The 25,749-nt window shown below is 33.9% G+C and overlaps 1 protein-coding gene across 1 annotated transcript in view; it reads right to left on the bottom strand.

Moving 5' to 3' along the window:
• Positions 1–25,681, bottom strand: part of LOC134257978 (uncharacterized) — a gene marked incomplete at its 5' end in the record, with an annotated part of 120,719 nt that extends 95,038 nt beyond the window's left edge. The window contains 24 exons of the mRNA XM_062740550.1: positions 890–1,099; positions 1,507–1,674; positions 1,832–1,995; positions 2,099–2,141; positions 2,240–2,455; positions 3,484–3,651; positions 4,510–4,673; positions 5,698–5,740; positions 5,973–6,185; positions 7,514–7,687; positions 10,848–11,011; positions 12,976–13,018; positions 13,172–13,381; positions 15,326–15,547; positions 15,731–15,907; positions 16,040–16,212; positions 17,335–17,377; positions 17,473–17,691; positions 17,861–18,031; positions 18,210–18,373; positions 20,794–21,058; positions 21,174–21,344; positions 21,444–21,607; positions 25,639–25,681. Of these exons, the coding sequence (XP_062596534.1) occupies positions 890–1,099; positions 1,507–1,674; positions 1,832–1,995; positions 2,099–2,141; positions 2,240–2,455; positions 3,484–3,651; positions 4,510–4,673; positions 5,698–5,740; positions 5,973–6,185; positions 7,514–7,687; positions 10,848–11,011; positions 12,976–13,018; positions 13,172–13,381; positions 15,326–15,547; positions 15,731–15,907; positions 16,040–16,212; positions 17,335–17,377; positions 17,473–17,691; positions 17,861–18,031; positions 18,210–18,373; positions 20,794–21,058; positions 21,174–21,344; positions 21,444–21,607; positions 25,639–25,681 (3,792 nt within the window). The remainder of the gene's footprint in view (positions 1–889; positions 1,100–1,506; positions 1,675–1,831; positions 1,996–2,098; positions 2,142–2,239; positions 2,456–3,483; positions 3,652–4,509; positions 4,674–5,697; positions 5,741–5,972; positions 6,186–7,513; positions 7,688–10,847; positions 11,012–12,975; positions 13,019–13,171; positions 13,382–15,325; positions 15,548–15,730; positions 15,908–16,039; positions 16,213–17,334; positions 17,378–17,472; positions 17,692–17,860; positions 18,032–18,209; positions 18,374–20,793; positions 21,059–21,173; positions 21,345–21,443; positions 21,608–25,638) is intronic.
• Between the last annotated feature and the right edge of the window lie 68 nt (positions 25,682–25,749).

The raw sequence follows: 25,749 nt of genomic DNA on the forward strand, positions 1-25,749 counted from the left end.
CTAAACACTGGATGATTTATATTTGCAATGAATTTTGAAAATATTGAAAAAATAATCATAGAGAATCAAATCAATACAAGAGGCCCATGGGCCACATCGCTCAACTGAGCACTAAGGGCACTAAGGGTAAGCACTAAGGGTAGGAAAAAGTAGAAAATAGCTTTTTATTGTAAAGTTTAAATCCAAAAGTAGTCCCATGACCAATCATAGATTTGCTATTTTTTAGAAAATGATTTTTAACGAATTTTCCTACATATACCTTTAAAAAATTTTGTCGGCCATTTTAGCCCCGCCCTACCCCATGATTTGAACAAAATTGAATCTACACTACCTGAGCATGCTTCCATATAAATATGATGAAATATGGCTTTGTCATTCTTGAGAAGAAGATTTTTAAAGAATTTTCCTATATATTTCTATGTAAAACTTTGGTCGGCCATTTTGGCCCCGCCCTACCCCGGGGGGTCATGATTTGAGCAAACTTGAATCTACACTACCTGAGCATGCTTCCCCATAAGTTTCATCTTTCCTGGCATAGTGGTTCTTGAGAAGAAGATTTTTAAAATATGCCACCAAATTTTCATTAATTCCCAATTATCTCCCCTTAAATGAGGGCGTGGCCCTTCATTTGAACAAACTTGAATCCCCTTCACCCAAGGATACTTTGTGGCAAGTTTGGTTGAAATTGGCCCAGCGGTTCTTGAGAAGAAGTCGAAAATGTGAAAAGTTTACAGACAGACAGACAGACGGACAGACAGACGGACGCCGGACAAAATGGGATCAGAAAAGCTCACTTGAGCCTTCGGCTCAGGTGAGCTAATAAAATATACTACAGTAGTAGTGGTCCTTAAGGTTATATGTATGTTAATTTAATTTATATTTCACTTACCCCATTGTAAATCATTCAAAGTTTTGTTGTGGAAAATCTTTTCTATTTGGATACTGAGACTTTCAGTGCAGTTATTTATGTCGAAATAAACTTCAAAATTTCTTCTCAGTTGCGAGGAATAGAGACAACACCGGATGCCAGAGCATGTGGCAAGCATGTGACAACTATAGTCGGTATTCAAATATGGTAGACTCATATTCATTCCACAATCTGAAAACATAGGTGCATATGTGTTAATACCGTATAAGTGGAAATTTTAGCGAGACGCAAATTTAGCGATTTCTACATAAAATCTGGTATTTTATTTTTAGCGATAAGTAAATTTAGCGATTTTAAAATGCTAAGTAAAGAAGCTATTGTAAATAAAACGCAATTAATTTTTAGCGATATTCAATTTTAGCTATGTCAGCACCCTCGCTAAAAATGCCAAAATTAAATCCTCGCTAAAAATTCTACTTATACGGTATAATGACAAATACTATTAATTGTGATACTGTCATACATGTACTGAAATATCATTTAATCATGTGTGTGGCATGGATCTCTGTTATGGGGCACATTCATTGGGAAATACTGAATGTAGATTTAAAATATTTAATCTCAGTACTGATACTCACCACTTGTCCATCCATTAACAGTGTTAAGATAGACACCATCAGACCTATTGCACATTGGTTGTTTGATGAATCCTGCTAGTCCTGTTTCATCCATAAGTTGTAGTAAATATTCATCAGGAATGATATTGCCAAGTTTTCTATCAGATCTCCATTTGTACAAAGAAAAATCTGAAATCAGAATGGTTAAAAAAGTGTTAGTCAAAATTTTAAATCACATGCATGTACATTTATATTGCAGGGCATAAAATTGACAACATTTTTGAGCAGTCAATTAAGAAACATGTTTTCCATGTACCATACTTATATTCTTACATTTTGCACTTACCTTTCATATTGAAATCCATTGACCAACTACATATCCCCTTTGGTATCAATGAATTCTTGAAGACAACCAAATCTAAGTGGCAATTTTGTGACGACTCGTAACACTGACTGATGTTCATACTCATCAAATATTTGCGTTCATTGTAAAAATTCTCCATCAAAATACTGTATCAAAATATGGAGAATTCCATTAAATCAAAAAAGATTGAAACATATCAGAAAATGCATAGATACATAAGTACAAAACAGGGCTTATGTGTATAATTACCTTATCTTGTAAATTCCATACAAATCTACTGTCATGAGTTCACCTGAAAATTGCAATTTTTAAAAAAAAATTATCCACTGATGTCATCAATAAGTATCAAGCTTAATGTTGCATATATGCACTGTGTATTTATATACACACCCCAAGTAAAGTTCATCAGGCTGATGTTGAACTGCAGTTTTTCTATCTCTAGTTTCATGGTGAATTTACATGGATCGATGCTGACCCTGGTCTCTATGTTCCTCTTTAGTACAGAGTCCTCCACACAGCATGACACAGTGGTACAGGTGTCAGACAGGTAACAGTTGATGTCGTCAGATTCTGTGAACTGACTCATTCCTGACACTTTACCACATTCTGAAGAATGGAGTCATTTTGCACATATAACCAAAGTGCACAATTTTCTACTAGATAAAGTTGCTTTGTATTTACCGGTACTATTCAGATATTGATGAAGGTGAATCAACTGTTTTGAACATTTCATCATATGCAATTGTAATAACTAAAATCATTTAACAAGAGGCCCATGGTTGCCTATTGTCAACCAACTCTACCCCTAGGGGACATGACTTAAATTTACAATCTAAACTTTCTCACAAAAGTTTAGGCCAGAGGTTCTTGAGAACAAAGTTGATTGAACTTTAATAAACCAACAACAGATTTTTTTCATCAATATTCCAATGTAATAAAAAATTATTCCATTTGTCCCCGACCTACACCTGGGGGCCATTATTGAACAATTTAGAATTTTAACTACATCAGGAAGCTTTCAAGTAAGGCAAAAAAAATTTAATTTCTTGGTTCTCAGGCCCTCCCTCATCTCTTCCAAGGGTGCCTCATTGACCCTTTTTATTGCTAAGTCAATAAAATATAAATACCAAATCACCTCCCTCATCATTTTTTGAGGTTTTGTACAATGTAAAAAGCTGCCTCATCATGTTTTGGGGTAATAAAAAAGAAAAAAAATGCCTCCCTCCCTCATCATATTTCTTGAAAAAAGGCCTGAGAACCAAGTAATTAACTCTGCATGGCCTTAAGTTTCATTTTTTCTGGCCCAGTGTTTTTTGAGAAGATTTTTAAAGATGTTTCTTGTAATAGATGACAGACAAATTTTGATCACAATATATTTCAATGTAAAACTGAAATGTCATATGTCTTTGCCTTTGGCTCAGAAGAGCTAATAAAATTAATCTTTTGTATTTTGAATGTATATCATTCATAATGTAGCTTTATTTTAAATTTTTGATGAGGCTTTAAAATTAATATTGCAGATTATTTTATCAAAGAGGGAAATAAAAACTTCAAGACCGAGCTTAAAAAAGATCCCCCAACAATAATGCTTGATCATTCAATTTCACTATACTAAAATCATAAAGATAACTTACTATCTTTCCAGTAATTTTTATGTGGAAAATATATTGTGGATTTTTTAAAGCAAGACTCTCCTAAGTATTCTGATATTCCCAAATCTTCCTTGAGTAATGCAATGTCTAAATCTGTTAGATTCTGATTTAATCTTCCATGCTGAATCATCCACTGTGATAAGGAAAAGTCTGCAAAGTAAAATTATAATACTGTACATTATTTTCAGCAGATAATTTTCGATATGTTGACAAAAATATAATAATATTTGAAAAAAATATATTATTGAACTAATATAGATTATCAAAATTAAATGATATTAACAGACAGAAAGGTGAAAACAAAGTGCATCAAATAGGAACAGGAATCTAGCTGATGGGGTTAAAGGTCAATTATAAATAAGCAAACAGATTGTATAAAAGATATTAAGAAGTTAAGAGGTTTAAAACTGCACTGTGTAGTGTAATTTTAATGCATGTCCAACTAACTCTAACCAAAGGCCTACATGCTGGATTCAGGGTTCTTTTATTTTCATATAATTTATCTTTTTGTATAATCAGTTTGCCCATTGTGTGTCCTTCAGAAAACGGACATTTTTAGAGATATAATGTATTTTTAAAATATGATCAATTTATCCCACTCAAAATGCTTGAAATGGAAGCTATGAATTTTTTTGATTTAGGTTTTGTATTCATTGTAATTGTACTAAACTTCCTACATGACCTGGAATGAGGAAAGTTATTTCCAAACATAAATTTGTTTTGGAGGTTTAATTCCTATCCCTATAATGCCCCAGGGAGGCAAACAGGCAACACATTTTTGTACTCCCTTGCTCAAGAAATTTATGCAAATGAAATCAATTTAAAAATTGGTTCAATTATGCTAAAAATAAATAAAAATTATAAAACTTTCAAACTTTTTAACAATGGATCAAACAAAACAAAACAAAAACAAACTGAAAAAAGAAGAAAACAAGGCAACAAGTCACTTGTCAATGAGTGAATTTTGAGACTTTGAAACTAATCATGCAAACTTTTTCCGAGACTTACTCTTCTGAATATATCCAGTATTTAGACTGCAGGGTTTCTTTGGCAATAAAGCATTATCAAACAGCATGGAATCCAGTACACAGGGTCCAGAAGACTCCAGACAGAGACTGATGTTGAGGCTCACTTGGTATTTCCTGTCAGCTTTAAGGTCATACACTTTGTACCTTTGTTTGAATACAGTAAGAAATAAGATAAACTCTCATAATCTTCTAACTATTGTAACTTACATTCTTTTCAAAACAGGCTAAAGATTCATTAACCACAATGCTCACTTTTATCACTATGGACCTTTCGCTTATCATCTGCAGATACTGTAAACCAACTTTTATTTGCATGCGAGAAATTTTTGTGAAGTTTGCGAGAGTCTTGTCATCGCAAATATTTCTCGCCGCAAAACCAGTCCTTGAAGTGTATGTGTTTACTAACAACAGATCCAAAAAGGCTTGATCGTGAAAATAAATTGTCGCAAACTACTTTATCCCTCATAAATCGCGGAATAAAGTTGTAGGAATAAAAGTTGATTTTTTTCAATTGCCCCCTTTGATTTCAAAACAAGAGGCCCTAGGGCCTTGGCTCACTTTTCTGAAAAATTGTACAAGCTATCACTTCTATTGAACCCTCTAAGTATCTTATATGTTTAAAGCCTTGAAATTCCAAAAATAGGCCATCATGACCTAGTCATTTGGGTAAAAACATTTGGAGAGCCAAAATCTGATAAAGTTTGTCGATTCAAAGGCCCCATTATCTCAAATATATCCATAAGTGGTTATGGTCACCTACTTTTCATTTGGCATACTGTATACAGGGTTATTTTTGCCCCGTGTTATTTTCGCCTTTTCACATCTGAAAACAAGTTTGCCCTGTTTTAAATTTGCCAAAAAGGATTTTTTTAAAAGATATTATAGAGTTTAATTTGAATTTGCCCACATCAGACTAGGGCGAAAGAGGCCAAAATTAAACAGGGGCGAAAATTTCCCTGTGTACAGAACCCGCAGACTTAAGATACATAAACTGACAACGTTTCAGCTGACACATTCATTCATTTAGGATCAATCTTGCAAAGCACTTTCATTACTTCTGTGTGTATAATATTATATAAATTGGCATGAACATTTGCCCCGAGACACTTAAACATTATTAATAAAATATATTTGATCATATCTGTAATAAAAATGAACAAATGCTTACTTCATTTGGACTACATTCCTCAGATCATAGTGATGTTCAACACCTTTTTATCAAGAAAAAAAATAGAAAGCTATGTACCGTATGATAATATCAATCTAAAGAAGCCATTTACAGAAGTTTTCAATATTAAAAATATATTTTATTGATAACATTTATGTGATTAGATTGGTAATAACAATCATAGACCTAATGAATGAAATCAATGAAATTATGAAAATTTTACAAAAAATCTAGCAAACGAAAAAAAATCAAATGCGATAATACATCTCTCTCACCAAACTGGAAGTCATAAAGTGAGATCTCATGAACAAAGTTTTCAATGCCCAGTGAAATCCTTTGATTACAAGGGTCCAAATCTAAGACAGTGCTGAGGGACCTCTGTAGTGGTGTGTGTGTGGTTATACAGCAGTGGACAGCTGTACATGTAGAGGGTAGGTGACACAGTAGTCCAGCTGGTAGGGGGCTAGTCAACACACTGAGTGGACAATCTGTACAGAGTTAGGAACGAGGCATTAATAAATGAATTTAACATTCTTCATAGTATGGACCCTCAACCTCTGCCATCTAAACACTTAACTGAAACAGGCATTGCAATTTTATAGTAAACCAGAAGTCTCTGTCGAGACTGTAGCTCTACTGGTTTATACTTAAAGCAAAGGAAGAGAAAAGTAGCAGTTGGGAAACTTTAAAACAGCAATAATTAGAAAAATGATCGTTGCCACTCATCAAAATAAAAACTGATGCACAGAATTATGTATCTTAGTATAGTCTACTTGTGTGCCAAGTTACTAGTATTTTTAGTAACCATGGCAACATTGTTCAATGAAATCAAAAAACGATGCACCGAATTATGTATCTTAGTGTAGTCTACTTGGGTGCCAAGTTATATTGAAATCAGACCAAAACTGTAGGAGGAGTAGCATTTTGAAAGAATTTCACAGAAATTTCTATTTTTAGTAACCATGGCAACATCGTTCCATGAAATCAAAAACCAATGCACAGAATTATGTATCTTAGTATAGTCTACTTGTGTGCCAAGTAATGTTGAAATTGGACCAAAACTGTAGGAGGAGTAGCATTTTGAATGCATTTCACAGAAATTTCTATTTTTAGTAACCATGGCAACATCGTTCATCGAAATCAAAAACCGATGTACAGAATTATGTATCTTAGTGTAGTCTAATTGTGTCCCAAGTTATATTGAAATCGGACCAAAACTTTAGGAGGAGTAGCATTTTGAATGCATTTCACAGAAATTTCTATTTTTAGTAACCATGGCAACACCGTTCATCGAAATCAAAAACCGATGCACAGAATTATGTATCTTACTTTAGTCTACTTGTGTGCCAAGTTATATTGAAATCGAACCAAAACTGTAGGAGGAGTAGCATTTTGAATGCATTTCAAGGAAATTTCTATTTTTAGTAACCATGGCAACATCGTTCATCGAAATCAAAAACCGATGCACAGAATTATGTATCTTAGTGTAGTCTACTTGTGTGCCAAGTTATATTGAAATCAGATCAATACTGTAGGAGAAGAGTAGCATTTTGAATGCATTTCACAGAAATTTCTATTTTTAGTAACCATGGCAACACCGTTCATCGAAATCAAAAACCGATGCACAGAATTATGTTTCTTAGTGTAGTCTACTTGTGTGCCAAGTAATATGAAATCAGACCAAAACTGTAGGAGGAGTAGCATTTTGAAAAATTGTTTACAGACAGCTAGACAGACAGACGGACGGACGACGGACGCATTACTATCGCATAAGCTCTTCTGGTCTCTGACAAGTATAGCTAAAAAACTAGTTAACCTTTAGTCCATCTATCTGTGTGACTTCTGTAAATGTCATCTGTTTCTTGACACTGTTTGTCTTTCATGTACTGAGCCAGACCCAGATCCTCCAGTAGTTCTAACTGACCATACAATGGTAATGTGGAATTTGGTCTGAAGGCATGCTCTGCCAACCAACTAGACATTGAGAAACCTAAAAAAAAAATACAAGAATCTAAATCAATTTAGATAAAAGTACCATGGTATTCAACAACTATATCTACTGTAGAGAAAATGAAGACTTATACAAATATAAACACAAAACTTAATAGATTATTTTCCATTCCCAAACTTCAAAAGTTTTATTGTAGTATGAACAATTATTATCTCAGTACCATGTCTACACTACTGCAATGAGTCACATATTCTGTTAGTGAACTTGGCTTGAGGTTATAAAGCATTTTTAGCCAATCAATAGTCATTAGCAATCATTGTACATGAAGTATTTTAATGGTTTTAAATAATTTTCTGCAAAGAAGATACTCTTACATTTTCTGCTATAAATAGTGACTTTAAAAATTTCGTTAACGCATTGTAAGTCGGTTGTCAGTCCCCATAATCCAATATGTGTTTCGTATATAATAAACTTTGTAACTGTAACATTGTTTGAGTTTTATATAAACAGAGGTAATCAGAGATTACAGAGCTCGCCTCAACAAATGCTGTCTTTAAGCAAGACAAAGTCCCACACTAAACTTATAATCTAGAAGTGTGCATCCCAAGATGCAACATTTATCCAAATGAATGTTGGTTTGATAGAGCTTATTGTTACTTTGGATAGACTTATCAAAAATTTCAAACTAGTCAGTCATTCAAGAAATATAATTCAAATCCAGCATCAGAAGCAAGATTGACAGTGTCCATCCCTTGATGCATCATCAATGCACGTTTGGTTTAGATAAGCTTTATAGTCTCTTGATGATATACCTACATCCAAACCTTTAACCTGGTCCAATATCTAGAAAATGTCGTATCTGAAGCAAGTCCAAGGTTAGTGAACTTCCTTAGATGTCTCATCTATAAAAATTTGTGGAGAATGCTGAAATATATGCTTTGACTGCTGCCCAATCCATTCAAAATCATTATATAATAAAATATGTTGAAATCTATGAAAGTTTAATCAACATAGGCCCTATAGTTACTTTACAATGAAGCTGCTCTTAAAACTTTAACCTGGTCACTCACCCAGAAAATGAAGATCAGATCCAGCATCCAAAGTAATTAAGTCTGGTACTTTGAATCCTTACATAATTATGTATTATCCATGCAAGTTTGGTCAACATAGGGATTATAGTTACTTTAGAATGAACCTGCTTTTACCTGTTCATTTGTCCATAGAATGTCACATCCAGCATCTGAAGCAAGTCCTGTGATATGCATCCTTAAATGCATTATCCATGCAAGCTTGGTCAACATAGGGATTATACTTACTGGGAAATAAGACCTGCTCCAGAAACTTTAACCTTCACAAAAATCTTAAATTTGTTAAAAACCAGAAGTCTCTGTCGAGACTGAAGCTCTACTGGTTTGTACTTATAGCAAAGGAAGAGGAAAGTACTTAAGCAGTTGGGAATTGAAACTTTACACTAGCAAAAAAGAGAATAATGATCCTTGAATAAGTTTCTTTATGTTCATAGTGTAGTCTACTTGCATGCCACATTATATTATAATCAGACTAAAACTGTATTTGAAGTAGCATTTTGACAGTAACAGAAATTGCTATCTTTATTAACCAAGGTAATAATGTTCATTGAAGTCAAAAACGGATATAAAGAATTATGTACCTTAGTGTAGTCTACTTGTGTGCCAAGTTATATTGAAATCAGACCAAAACTGTAGGAGGAGTAGCATTTTGAAAGAATTTCACAGAAATTTGTATTTTAAGTAACAACGCCTACACCATTCGTCAAAATCAAAAACCGATACACAGAATTATGTATCTTAGTGTAGTCTACTTGTATGCCAAGTTATATTGAAATCAGACCAAAACTGTAGGAGGAGTAGCATTTTGAAAGAATTTCACAGAAATTTCTATTTTTAGTAACAACGCCAACACCGTTTCTCGAAATCAAAAACCGATATACAGAATTATGTATCTTAGTGTAGTCTACTTGTGTGTCAAGTTATATTGAAATCAGACCAAAACTGTAGGAGGAGTAGCATTTTGAAAGAATTTCATAGAAATTTCTATTTTTAGTAACAACGCCAACACCGTTCGTCGAAATCAAAAACCGATACATAGAATTATGTATCTTAGTGTAGTCTACTTGTGTGCCAAGTTATATTGAAATCAGACCAAAACTGTAGGAGGAGTAGCATTTTATAGAATTTCACAGAAATTTGTATTTTTAGTAACAACGCCAACACCGTTCGTCAAAATCAAAAACCGATACACAGAATTGTGTATCTTAGTGTAGTCTACTTGTGTGCCAAGTTATATTGAAATCAGACCAAAACTGTAGGAGGAGTAGCATTTTGAAAGAATTTCACAGAAATTTCTATTTTTAGTAACAACGCCAACACCGTTCGTCGAAATCAAAATCCGATACACAGAATTATGTATCTTAGTGTAGTCTACTTGTATGCCAAGTTATATTGAAATCAGATCAAAACTGTAGGAGGAGTAGCATTTTGAAAAATTGTTTACAGACAGACAGACAGACAGACGGACAGACGGACGGACGCCGGACGCATTACTATCGCATAAGCTCTTCTGGTCTCTGACCAGTAGAGCTAAAAACATTAATTAACTTGATAATTCTTATAGTTGAAAATGAAGCATCTGAAACCTTGACTTATGCAATGAAATACCTTAAAAGCTATTTCCATGCATCTCTGATTAATGTAGGGCAGACATACTGTAGATGGACATCTTAAGACTCTCTTTTCTATGCCTTATATTTTTATGAAGTTCAATGGGACAAATTTCCATGGAAAATTTTAACTGCACACATAGCATAAATTAATACCACGCGAAAAAAGTACTTTTACAGTATTTTGGAGAGATGGGAAATTAAAAACTTAGCTTGTTTTATCCAAAGATTCAAGATACTGTAAATCACTTTTTATTTGTAAGAACTTTATTCTTGCATAATAATACGAGACAATGAGCTTGCGAAAATTTCATTCTGGCATATAATTATAATTATAGTATTCCTTACATTTATATAGAGGAATAATGATACGTGAAAATCATTTCTCACTCATATAGAGTCAATGACTATCAATGAAAATAAGGTGTCACGAAATTTTCATGATCTTCAGTTATGGTCTTTTTTCTTAACTGCTTGGCAATTTAAGGCATGGTTACTTACTTGGAATAAAAAAATCTTTGGCCATAAAGTTGCACACAGGCTTTGGAAACATCACATTTCTGACAATGATTTCTGTCAAGGTGCAGTTGTCTGGTTCATAACACACACTTAGGTTAACACTCATCATGTAGTGAGAGTCAAGGATCAAGTCATAGATGACATAGCTGTTGAATAAATGTAAAAAAAAATGTTAGCACTAAATTTACAACATCCAACATTTACTGTTGAAGACTTACATTCCCTTTTGCATTATTGGTCACTATACAGTAGATTTATTTTAATGAGTTAATACAAATAAAAAATTACATTTTCAAAATCCAGTAGATTCTTTGATTAATCTGCAACACAACTGATTGTCTAATTCAAAAATTTTAACATTTAATCAAATGACAAAGAGAATTATTATATATCTTGATATATATCTAAATATATTGTAAAGAAAGTATGTGGAAATTTAAAATCAAATGGAACTGCAATGTTAATGTCTTTGGGCTACTGCTGCATTTGTGACTTTACAATTATTATAGCTTTTCCTCTCTCTATTCATAATGTCATGTACAATATCCATGTGCTAAGTGGAAGTTACTAATGTTATAAGAATCTTTTATAATTACATAAGCATACATGTGATATGTACCGGCGGTACAGGAAATGTCCCGTATTTTTGACCCCCATCACGGTGTCCTGGCGGTACCACAAAATTCACGGGAAATGAAAATGTGTACCTTATTTTGAAATGTTTACCGGAAACCGCCATTTTTCTTTCATTCCCGCTCTCACAACACCGGAAATCTCGAAGTATGCGTGACTTACTGCCCATAATTATGTAAACAAAACAGCATGAACGAAGGTGTGAAATATTCCCGTGATAATTACATCGTAATTAGGAGATATCAAAGCTTTTGTTTAGCTGATTGCTTTTTAATAGGACAGGTTTATCAAGGATTCTTTTAAACTGTAATTTATTTAAAGTAAAGACATTTCAAAGAAAACACCATTCACAAGAATCGGAGACACTTTGTGACAGCAAAACGAAAATTCGTCCATTATTTGATCAGGCATACGTATTGTCTATTTAAACACAGATTAAGAGAAATGATTTTTAGTACAATTTTAATAATGAAGCTGAATGGAAACGACCAGATTCATACAATAAAGTGTTTTTAAACACTGTACTTTTTTACTAAGTTCAGCATTTAGCATAGTTTTATGCCGAAATTCAAAATTCTTCAAAAGTTTCTTGAAATGAAAAATAATTAAATCATAATACATGTTATGCAGTGGTGCACCTGAACATTGATTTGAAATTTATTATTTAAAGATAAACATCTTACATTGTTTTTTTGGTCGATATTTTGTACCGTTTTTTGGACCGTTTTTTGGTTAGCAATGTACAATATTTTCACCCAAATTCCAATATTTTGAAGGCTGCGGTACAGTATCTGGGTCTAGAAATGATCACATGTATGCATAAGTAGCTCATATTCCATTTGTATGAATCAGAAAACAAAATGTGTCAACTTGGTACAAGTCAAATATAAAATATGCAACAAAAAATAATTGACTGAATAACATTTGGAGAAATGCAAGGTCTTTGCATGTAAAGCAAAGGCAAAGTACTAGCCAAACTAGTACTAGATAGCTTGGTTTAAAAAAAAGTATACCCTACAAAGCAGTTTTACAAAAAAAAAACAAACAAACAAACAAACAAAACAAACTAGGTGTCCTCTGGTCAGTGAAATATTGACATGCAATGTTGTTCCATAAGAAAACTTTAATAATAGACCTGTTAGTGTTATGAATTTAACACTTTTATACCATTGGACTTTGAACTTCCTGGAATGACCTTAGATCACATCATCAGACCATAATGAATTCTGTTACAGTACCAAGTATGAACTTTCAGCCATTCTTCATGACAAATTTTAGCCTGAACAAAAATTTTATACTTCTTCTGGCAGTGAACTTGAGCTTGCCAGAATGACCTAGTGTCAAGCTTCCTATAATGAATGTGGGTGAAGTGCAAATAAGATTGAAACAAAGAAAGTGAACATGTTTTGAACAAATAAACTTCAAAGAACAAATGAAAATGATATAACAACCATAAAAGTTAATTGTATTTTTATACCTTATTCTATATATTCCCTTGAGATGAAATTGGTTTTTTTGTCCTGTTAAAAAATAAATGGTTATTATTAAGCATAATATTTTTTACTATTCATAAACTGTATTTAAATTAACTCGAATAAAGCTGATTTTCATTAAATCTTTTAAAAGCAGGCCATTATTACATAACATTTGTTAACATCAGGATAAAGACTTGCCAAATTCAAACTCAAGAAGAGATATTTTCTTCCGAAATTCCTCAATTCCAAGAGTCAATTCAAGATTACAGGAGTCAACATCAATAAACCAAGTAAATGTGGTCTCCATCTCTGGATCCTCAGTACAGCATGTCATAGATGTACACCTGGGCCCCACCACACAGTATGTCTTCTTCTTCATGTTGTATGGAAGGCCAGAGATTCGACAGGCTGAAAATTTATCAGGAGTATTTCATAAAATTCTGGTGCACACACAAAAATGTGCATACTGAAACCTAACTATCTTGTCAATAATAATGAACTACTGTCAGGTTCATTGCATACCCTTCTTTCATACCAACCATCTTGCAACAAAACTCAATCTTTGCTTTATAAACCTAAAACCTGTATAAAATTTTCAACTTTTTAATCCAGTAATTTGACCTTGTACATGTAATACAGGGATATGGGTGCAACATATTTTCTATCTGCATAATTTGTTGTCAATTAGAAGGTTCTACAACCTTTGCTACAAAATGGTAAGTAACTTCAAAAGACAAGAATATATTACACTTTCTGTGACCTTAACTTTGTTTTCAAAGATCTTGTTCCAAGTCCCACAATCAGAAAAATATCTTCAAACATGTAGCAAAAAAAACTTAATTCTTTCATTGGAGTATTCTTCTCTAAATGGTATAATCTACATTATCAATTCACCACATTTGTGTCCAATATTGTCAATAAAATGCTCTGGAGATAGTTTTGGCAAAAATACAATTTATGTCAGTGACTTGTGTGCAAAAATAACCATGAATCAGTTTAATATCTTGGATTCATATTATAAACAATCAGAGTGGAAAATAGGACTCTTAGTTATAAGAGTATAATACTGGCATAACCTGTAAATACACTGGTTCACCAAATTACCCCAAAAAAATAAGAGTGGGAGGGGGGCTTTTCCTTCATGACAGTTAAATTATTTGTATGACAGTAAAATAAATTACAAAAGTTCATCATAACTGCATCATATGTGGCTGTAAAATTTTTTACGGGATACAAAATTTATCTTTTCCTGTGTTGGCCATACTTAATTTGTTTTTTTTTTATATACTGTAAAAGCACAAATATTCGTGGGGGATTAAATTTCGTTTATTTCGTTGTTAACAATATTCAACGAAATTAAATCCCACACGAAATTTTATATGACTATATACTGAATAGGGTTACTTTCAAAACAACGAAATTAAATGCCCACGAAACTATTTTTGATGACAAAACAACAAAATTTTATGCCCATGAAAATTTGTGCTTCTACAGTATATAGAAAATGATAGAAACCTTTATCTTGAGTCCAGCCATTGTAGGTGGGCCAGTATGGTGCTGCAGTCCTGCTACATCTAGATCTCATTCTGTAGCTGGCTACACCTGTCTGATCTTCAAATTTTGCCACAATATGAGGCAATTTAATATTTGCTGAATACCCACTGTTATTTTTCCAAGTAGAAAGTGATTCCGCTGAAATTTATGAAAAGTGAATGCAATTAACAGTTGTGACACTTACAAGATATATAATATAATTGATTTTATTAACATAAATTTTCAGTTTTAGATACTGGTAATTGAATAATCTGAAAGTGATTTCATGTTTTTTTAAAATTCCATTCTTTATTATTAATAATCCTACCTGGCTTGGGTTGAAGATCATACCAATGACATGATGCTTTTGGAAGAAGCATGTTTTGAAATATTGTTTGGTTGCTTACTTCACAGATACTGGGACTTTCAACACAGAGACTAATATTCAAACTGATAAGGAGTTTGTTGGCATGGTCCAAATTTTTTATCTCAAAGCTGAAAAATATATGCATGCATACATGTATATTTTTATTATATTTCTTATAAAACACAACAAGGGAAGGTGAGGAGAATTATTAACTTTCAGAAAAAAATAAAGATCTGTTACATATAATTAACAAAATGTTTGTTTGATTTATAAACTTACTCCATCTTCAAAACACCTTGAAGCCATATACTCTTTTCATTCCTGCAGAAGAAAAAATATTACTCAGAAGAGTATGCATACAGTAAAACCTGTACAACCAAGACACCAAAGGTTCCGAAAAAACTGATTGGATAATACCACATTAGGATTAGAGAGAAGACTTGTTAACTTACTTGCTGATAACATTTTGTTTATTTCCATTGATACCTCCCTGAATGTCCATCTATCAATGCCAACAATTATTTCTGAAGTACAGGTATCAATTTGAAGAAAAGTGTGGAAATATAATCCTAAGACACTGCTTGAAACACAACACTCTAATCCTGTGCAAAGACTTGGAAGATGGCAGACAACACTACTGTTAAGGGTTCTCAAACTCTCATTAACAGGACACTCTAAAGAAATTATCAAGACTAGTTAAAATCCCAGTGGAACACATCCTTGATTTGAAAAAATATAAATTGAAAATAGATTTTTATGTAAAAATTATGAACAATTGATCTCCAACCCTCTAATTCAAAATAAAGGGAATGCATTTAAAGCATAAATAAAGGACTACAGTATTCAATGTATCTTGCCAGAATTCCAGTCGTTGCTGTTGACAGGAACAAATGGAGCTCCTGTTACGTTACAGTCCCTATTCTCCTTAAACCTGGACAGTTGTAGAACTTCCATTAGATCCTGTAATGCATTTCCTTTCAGTGGTGTGGAATCTGGATATCCATTGGTGGCCAGCCAAGACTTTACAGAGAAAGCTTGAAAAGAAAATTCATCCATTTACAACTAAACTGATTTCCTGCTTTCTAAATTCTCAGCTGTTTTAAAAATGATCTACATGATTCCCAAGTAAATTCTTAAGTCAGATATTAATCTTTGACTCATCCTACCTGGAATAGGTTCCTCCGATTTCCAGTTACAATATGGCTGGGATTTAGACTTTGGCAGTCTGGTGTTGGAGAGAACAATGTATTCCTCACAATTAGAGGGACCTTCCCAGCAAGAACGAATGGAAAAACTGACCAAGTACATGTTGGCATTTGGTAGATCCTCAAGTGTGTATCTATAAGAAAGGGGAATAATTATTACAACTTAGCTCTGAGGATTAGTTTTTAGCTCACCTGAGCCGAAGGCTCAAGTGAACTTTTCTAATCAAAATTTGTCTGTTCTCTGTTGTCGTTAACTTTTCACATTTTCATCTTCTTCTCAAGAACCTCTGTGCCAATTTCAACCAAACTTGGCTCAAAGTATCCTTGGGTGAAGGGAATTCAAATTTGTTCAAAAGAAGGGCCACGCCCTTTTCCAAGAGGAGATAATCATGAATTAGAGAAAAATTATTGGCATTTTTAAAAAATCTTCTTCTCAAGAACCACTGGGCCAGTAAAGATGAAACTCATGTGGAATCATCCTCAGGTAGTGTAGATTCAAGTTTGTTCAAGTCATGACCCCCGGGGGTAGGGCGGGGCCAAAATGGCCGATCAATGTTTTACATAGGAATATATAGGAAAAATCTTTAAAAATCTTCTTCTCAAGAACCAATGGGCCAGGAAAGATGAAACTCATGTGGAATCATCCTCAGGTAGTGTAGATTCAAGTTTGTTCAAGTCATGACCCCCAGGGGTAGGGCGGGGTGAAAATGGCTGATCAAAGTTTTACATAGGAATATATAGGAAAAATCTTAAAAAATCTTTTTCTCAAGAACCATTGAAACAGGAAAGATGAAACTCATGTGAAATTATCCTCAGGTAGTGTAGATCCAAGTTTGTTCAAGTCATGACCACGGGGTAAGGGTGTGGCCAAAATGGCCGACCAAAGTTTTACATAGAAATATATAGGGAAACCTTTTTAAATCTTCTTTTCAAGTACTTCAAAGCCAGGATTAGTTATATTTGTATGGAATCATCCTCAGGTAATGTAGATTCTAGTTCGTTCAAATTATGATCCCCTTGGGGGTTAAAATTCAAGCCCCCCCCCAACTTAAGTTAACTTTCAGGTCTGATCTGATATGTGTTTTTTCCTAGCTGATGTGCTCAGGTGAGCGCTGTGGCCCCTGGGCCTCTTGTTTGCTTGTACCACAGAATTTTGTGCAAGATTCTTTATCCCTATGTATGGGATCATAATAGTTAATAAAGTAAGTAAATGTAAGCAATATTCTTACATTTATTGTTTAGTTATTAAAACTTACTTTAGTTGATAAATTTCACTCATGTCTAGCATTTCTTCTGTACCTAAAATTCAGAAAAATTAACCAATATGACTAAAATGTTTCTTTCACAAGATTAAAACAAATTATTATAATTCTGAATGTTTAAATGAACGTTACCCCAGTTGTTGTATGAGCTAGGCTGTATTTCCCTGGTGAACTTGTCTATCCCGACACGGATTCTGTCTTGACAGTAATCCAGACTGAGGCTGATAGTTACGTGTTTCATCAGAGGTTCAGCGTACAGACAACACACCACATCAGAACAGGAGGCTCCCAGGTTACACGTGATGGCTCCTCTTACAACAGGTACATTATTGGGAAGGGCAATCGGGCAATCTTTGTAGAATAATTCATATATTAAATTTATAAATTCCAAAAGTGACTTCTAATCAAAAGGAGTTTGCATTTGTTAAGCTATAAGAAAGGAATTAGATAGCCTATGCCTTTTTAACACCATATTCACCGATAATAAATAATATATCAACAAACAACACATCAACTTTACCATTCGTCCATCCAGCAGAAGGGGAGGCAAATATTCCTGATGTTCTTTCACAGACTTGGGTGGAGTTATACAGGTACCCATGCATTCCTAGCTCCTCCTCCAGTCTAGCAATGCTGTGTTCTTCCATTGTTGTGTACTTATTCTGTGTCTTCCATGAACTGAATGTGAAATCTAATTCAAAAATATATGAAATATCATGAAACCATCTTTTAACAATATGCATATTACAAAACTCAAATTTCAAACTCAAAACATGCATTAAATTTTAAAATTTTCAAAGTTAAACAAATAACAAGCAATCAAAAAACATTGATTTTTAGCTATTAATTGCTTTTTGGTGAACTCTCACCCTCCACTGGGATTCCAATCTTCCAATTACAGGATGATTTGGGAAGAAGTGTGTTATTTAGTACTGTAACTTCTTGTTCACAAGGTAATCCATCTTCTAAGCAAACCATAAATCTAAGAGTCACTCTGAAAGTGTCTGCTCCTTGAAGATGTGTGACCATAAACCTGAAATATTTTGCTATTTTTTTATGCACATTCAAACCAAAAGAATTAAATCTGATCTAAATTACAAAATGTGTAAATTCATCTACACACACAGTGATAAGAATAATTTATTTTCCACTCTGATAAAAAACAAGAGGCCCAAGGGCCTTGAATTGCTCTTCTGATAAATTGTACAACCTATCACTTGTATTTGAAGCCTCTAACCCTAAGTATCTAAAACCTAAGTTGCATCAACTGATAAAAAGTTTGATGATTCTTAGCCAATTAGGACTGAAGATATTTTAATAAAGCTATAAAAAAAAAAACCATGAGTAGGTAACGGTGACCTACTTTAAGATTGAAGTTTTCTGAGGACTCATGATGCATTAATAGACAAACTAAGATTGAAGATTCTAAGCCAATATGTATTTGAGATATTCAAAAGAAGGTCACCTTGACCTACTTTTTGGTCTACATTCTTGGAAAACCCAAGATGCATCAACTGACAAAGTTTGATGATTCTAAGCAAATAAATACCTGAGATATTCAAAAGTAGGTCACTGTGACCTACTTTTTGGTCAACATTCTCTGAAAACCCAAGAGGCATAAACTAACAAAGTTTGATGATTCTAAGCCAATAAGTACCGGAGATACTTAAATATAGCCATAAAATGTCAAAAGTAGGTCATCGTGACCTACTTTTTTGGTCAACATTCTCCGAAAACCCAAGATGCATACACTGACAAAGTTTGATGATTCTAAGCCGATAAGTACTGGAGATACTTAAATATAGCCATTAAATGTCAAAAGTAGGTCATCGTGACCTACATTTTGGTTTATATTTATCAGAGGCCTAAGATGCATCTGCTGACCAAGTTTGATAATTCTAAGCCAATGAATACCTGAGATATTCAAAAGTAGGTCACTGTGACCTACTTTTTTTTTCGACATTCTCTGAAAACCCAAGAGGCATAAACTAACATAGTTTGATGATTCTAAACCGATAAGTACCAGAAATACATAAATATAGCCATTAAATGTCAAAAGTAGGTCACCATGACCTACTTTTTGGTCGACATTCTCCGAAAACCCAAGATGCATCAACTGACAAAGTTTGATGATATAAGCCGATAAGTACTGGAGATACATAAATATAACCATAAAATATTGAAAGTAGGTCACCGTGACCTAATTTTTGGTCATCACTCTCCGAAAACCCAAGATGCATCAACTCACAAAGTTTGATGATTCTAAGCCAATAAATACCTGAGATACTGAAATATAGCCATAAAATGTCGAAAGTAGGTCACAGTGACCTACATTTTGGTCAACATTTTTCAGAGTCCCAAGATGCATCAGCTGACCAAGTTTGATGATCATTGGTCTGAAGGTAATCAAAATATGCCTTTTAAACAATTTGAAAACAAATGCCTGCAAAATTCTAAAAGTAGGTCACAGTGACCTACTTTTACTTAAATATGTTTTAAGGTCCCAAGATGCAGCAACTTACAAGATTTGATGATTCTAACCCTCTCAGTGTCTGAAATAATGGGATGAAATGTTTTAAAAAGAATAAGTCATAAAGTTCAAAAAGTAGGTCACGGTGACCTACTTTTAAGTTGACGTTGTTCAAGGACCCAAGATGCATCAACTGACAAAGTTTGATGATCATAGGCCTTAAAGTGTCCTAAATATGCCTTCAAATCAATTTGAAAACAAATCCCCGCAAAATTAAAAAAGTAGGTCACCGTGACCTACTTTTGAGTTAACATGATGTGAAGTCCTAAGATGCATCTACTTACAAGATTTGATGATCCTAGTCCTTATAGTAAGCAAAATATAGACATTTTCATTAATTGTAAATTTAGGTCAACTTTGAAGTGACCTTGAGACCACGCCCTTTGCCCCAGGGTCATGCCTTGAACAATTTTTAATCTTCAACATATCCTGATCATTGTATGTAAGTTTGGTGAAAATCTGCCTGGTGGTTCTGGAGAAGAAGATTTTTTTGCAACCAGTACTTTTGGTTTTGTTTTCCTGATTATCTCCCCTTGTTTTAGGGTCCCAACCCTTATTTTAGTATAAATGGTAGCCCTTGGGCCAAGGATACCCTGTGACAAATTTGACACTGATTGGCCAAGGGGTTCTTGAGTTATGGCCCATATTCTAAAAAGTTAACCAGTACTTTTGGTTTTGTTTTCCTGATTATCTCCCCTTGTTTTAGAGTCCCAACCCTTATTTTAGTATAAATGGTAGCCCTTGGGCCAAGGATACCCTGTGACAAATTTGACACTGATTGGCCAAGGGGTTCTTGAGTTATGGCCCATATTCTAAAAAGTTAACGCACACCGCACGACGCACACCGCACAAATGGCCATAGCATTAGCTCTTTGAGCCTTTGGCTCAGAAGAGCTAAAAAGGCAATATTTCTTCTATATTACCTTAACCTGTATATCCCCTTCATCCAATAATCATGCCATTCATCAAACTTGAAATCATACATTATGGTTGGTCTTACACTAAATTTATCAATTCCGTACTCAATCACCCATTCACACGAGTCCATCATTAAGTAGAACTGGACTGACTGAGATTTTAGCCTGGTTAAGTCCATACAACAGCTAATACTGGTACAACTGGACATCATATGACAGGTCACATAGTCTGGCAAAGATGACAGTTCGGGAGTTACTGTGGTGGGACATTCTGGTAAAGAAACAATTACAAAATTTATTATGACTTCACTTTATTAACTTCTCAATTTTTACACCATATTTGAATAAATGAACAAAATACTTTTGATAAAAAGGAATTTTTTTACCATTATTCCATCCATTGCTAGCATACATAGATTCATTCTTTTGTCTGTTACATGAAGCATTTGATACGTAGCTAGATATCCCCATATAATCATACAGATAGACCAAATCTCTTTCTGTCAAATTGTTCAGATCAAGCTGATTATCTAGGCTGTAGTTTGACAAAGAAAATCCTGCAATTAACAAAACAAAAATAATTAAAAATCAGCTTAAGACGCAACTAACATGAAAACAATGTAAATTTTCTATCTTGCTCTTTTTAGCAAACAAACCTGGTTTGTCATAGTCTAGCTGACCCATGCATGTTTTCTTTGGAAGGATAGAATTTTTGAAAATTGCTGCAACAAAGCTACAGGGTTTGTAACTTTCCCAGCACAGTGATACATTAAGGTCGACAAGGTAGAGACTCTCATCATACAGGTCAATAATCTTGTAACTGACAAAATAAATAAATATTCATTACATGAAAAAGAGAATATTATACATGTACGAGGGTTGTCCAACAAGAGGCCCATGGGCCACATCGCTCACCTGAGTAACTTGGGTGATGCAGATCTTTACCAGATTCCCCCTCTTGCTATACCTATCATGCCCAACAACCCCCTTCCCTTTTTTATTTTAAAACTTTAGAATCTACACTACCCAAGGATGCTTCCACATAAGTTTCAGCTTTCCTGGCCCAGTGTTTCTTGAGAAGAAGATTTTTAAAGATTTGTTCTATATATTTCTATGTAAAACGTGGAATTCCCTATTGTGGCCCCGCCCTACCCACGGGGGTCAAGATTTTAACAATTTAATATCTACACTACCCAAGGATGCTTCCACGTAAGTTTCAGCTTTCCTGGCCCAGTGGTTCTTGAGAAGAAGATTTTTAAAGATTTGTTCTATATATATTTCTATGTAAAACTTGGATTCCCTATTGTGGCCCGCCCTACCCCCAGGGGTCATGGTTTTAACAATTTAATATTTGCACTACCCAAGGATGCTTCCACATAAGTTTCAGCTTTCCTGGCCAAGTGGTTCTTGAGAAGAAGATTTTTAAAGATTTGTTCTATATATTTCTATGTAAAACTTGGATTCCCTATTGTGGCCCCGCCCTACCCCCGGGGGTCATGATTTGAACAATTTAATATCTACACTACCCTAGGATGCTTCCACATAAGTTTCAGCTTTTCTGGCCTAGTAGTTCTTGAGAAGAAGATTTTCCAAGATTTTTCCTATATATTTCTATGTAAAACTTTGATTCCCCATTGTGGCCCCGCCCTTCCCCCGGGGGTCATGATTTGAACAATTTAATATCTACACTACCCTAGGATGCTTTCACATAAGTTTCAGCTTTTCTGGCCCAGTAGTTCTTGAGAAGAAGATTTTTAAAAATTTGATTTCTATGTAAAACTTGGATTCCCTATTGTGGCCCCGCCCTACCCCCGGGGGTCATGATTTTAACAATTTAATATCTACATTACCAAAGGATGCTTCCACATAAGTTTCAGCTTTCCTGGTCCAGTGGTTCTTGTGAAGAAGATTTTTAAATATTTGTTCTATATATTTCTATGTAAAACTTGGATTCCCTATTGTGGCCCCGCCCTACCCCCGGGGGTCATGATTTTAACAATTTAATATCTGTACTACCCAAGGATGCTCCCACATAAGTTTCAGCTTTCCTGGCCCAGTGGTTCTTGAGAAGAAGATTTTTTAGTGACCCCACCCTATTTTTGACTTTTCTTGATTATCTCCCCTTGTAAGGAGACTTGGCCCTTCAATTTAACAATTTAAACTCCCCTTCACCCAAGGATGCTTTGTACCAAGTTTGGTTAAAATTGGCCCATTGGTTCTTGAGAAGAAGTCGAAAATGTGAAAAGTTTACAGACGGACGGACGGACAGACGGACGGACAGCTGGACAGACAGACGGACAGACGGACGGACGACGGACAAAATGTGATCAGAAAAGCTCACTTGAGCCTTCGGCTCAGGTGAGCTAAAAAGTTCTTGGACAATGACGTTTTTGTTAAAATAAATGGTTCAATCTGCATCTATTGTATATCAAAATATTTCTCATGAAAAAATAAGTCAGAATGATTTAATTTTTATTAATGAAACTTAATATTTTTGTAAAAATCGGGGTCTTTAAAGATCGCAGATTGACGTTACGCTAATTTCATTATAACGTCAAATATTTGGATATTGACTAAACACACTTTCATGGACACACACAAGATTTCTTTTTAAAGGTGAAACGCTCTTTAAAGTTCTAGCAATAATCTTTAAGTATATATTATAATTCATTTAATTTTTAAATTTCAAAAGAATACACACAAATTTACGAGCGTCATCTAAATTAACAGTTTGTATACCCAAACTGTACAGCCCAGTCCGACGATGCGCTAGATTTATAACAACGTCATGAATAGAAATCTCCATTTACAGTTAATTACACGAGTTTTTAAATTCTTGTAGTGTCTTTGTATTTATACACACTGTTGAAAAATCGTATATTCTAATCCCGAATCGGTACATTCGATATATTTCAATAATTTTGAGTTGTTTTAACAAACATTTTGTCTCTTACATCGTTTCAACCGTTATGAAGCTTAATTTTTTTACCGGACGCTGCCCCTTGCCGACGGACGACGTCACTTTTTCTGTTGAGTTTTGACATGTATTTGCTAAGGTTTTCTTTGTGTATTTTCGTTGTCTATATAGTAAGCGATATTTAAGATATCATAAAATGATAATAACCTTTTTATTTGTGTTACATAAAATTTTTGTTAACTTTTGACTTGTTTTATTTAGAAAATAATCATTTTAATCTGAACTCTTTATATCTGAGTTTACATCATTTTAACCTTGGTCCGTGCGCACTATCCGCGACCTCTAAATACCCCGATTTTTACAAAAATATTACGTTCCATCAATAAAAACTAAATCCTTCTGACTTGTTTTTTCATAAGAAATATTTTGATATTCGACAGATTCATATAGAACCATTTATTTTCACAAAAACGTCATTGTCCACGAACTTTTTGGACAACCCTCGTATATCCCCATTACATTAAAAGATCACTACTCTCCTGTCTAGAACCTTATACATGCCAGAAAACTTCAACAATCCTTAAGACTTCATGATAAATTCTAGACCAGGTCATAAGCAATCTTAATGATACATTCTCAGTCCACAAAAATATTCATAGCATTATTAGTTTCTATCCTAAATAAGGTATGACCTGCAGAGGGAATTTAACTTTTTAAAATAGTATTGCCATGAACTTGATCAAGTTCATGACAAAAGTTCAAATCATAAGAAATTATGTGTTAAGCTACAAACTAATTTTGTTCCCTTCCAGTGACCTTGACCCTCTCAAATTGACCTTTCTTAAAGGCCATAACAGATATCAGGTTATATTTATGCAATCGTTATATAAACCAGAAGTCTCTGTCGAGACTGTAGCTCTACTGATTTGTACTTATCAAAAACCATTTTATGTATCTTTGTGTAGTCTACTTATGTGCCAACTTATTTTGAAATCAAACTAAAACTGTAGAAGGAGTAGTGTTTTAAAGGAATTTCACAGAAAATTCTATTTTTAGTAACCATGGCAACACCGTTCATCGAAATTAAAAACCAATGCACTATTCTATGTATCTTAGTGTAGTCTACTTGTGTGCCAAGTTATATTGAAATCAGACCAAAACTGTAGATGGAGTAGTGTTTTAAAGGAATTTCACAGAGAATTCTATTTTTAGTAACCATGGCAACATCGTTCACCGAAATCAAAAACCAATGCACTATTCTATGTATCTTAGTGTAGTCTACTTGTGTGCCAAGTTATATTGAAATCAGACCAAAACTGTAGAAGGTATAGCATTTTAAAGGAATTTCACAGAAAATTCTATTTTTAGTAACCATGGCAAAACCGTTCATCGAAATCAAAAACCAATGCACTATTCTATGTATCATAGTGTAGTCTACTTGTGTGCCAAGTAATATTGAAATCAGACTAAAATTGTAGGAGGAGTAGCGTTTTGAAAAATTTTTTACAGACAGACGGACAGCTAGACAGACAGATGGACGGACGACGGACGCATTACTATCGCATAAGCTCTTCTGGTCTCTGACCAGTTGAGCTAAAAATAGGATTTCGAGATTTCTTCCTTACAAAGTTATAGAAAGAAATCAAGTTCAATTCCTTGATTATTTAAAACAAAATAAAAACCTACAAAACAATACTTGTTTGCATGAAACATTTACATCAATCATAAATATCCAATATGTCTTCCTCTTAAAGTTATGTTCCATATCGCAATTGCATGGATAGATGAATTTTAAAAAATGCATGGCTAGGACAAATCTTTTAAGTCATCTTTTGTTTGCAATGTGTATGATAAGCCATATTCCAAGGTCACCTAAAAAATTTGATTTTGTTTGGTAGTGAATTAAATGAATTTGACAACACATGGATACTTACTCCAATCGAATCACTCCCAGCAAATAATATTGTTGTTCTTTACCTACATAAAATAATAATATTAATAATTAAATACAGTAAACTTCTATCATATTGATTCACATTGCTTGT

Source organism: Saccostrea cucullata, unplaced genomic scaffold, assembly GCF_032062105.1.
Source record: "Saccostrea cucullata isolate Sc308-1 unplaced genomic scaffold, CSIRO_AGI_Scuc_v1 ctg815, whole genome shotgun sequence".
NCBI classification, from domain to species: Eukaryota; Metazoa; Mollusca; class Bivalvia; order Ostreida; family Ostreidae; genus Saccostrea; species Saccostrea cuccullata.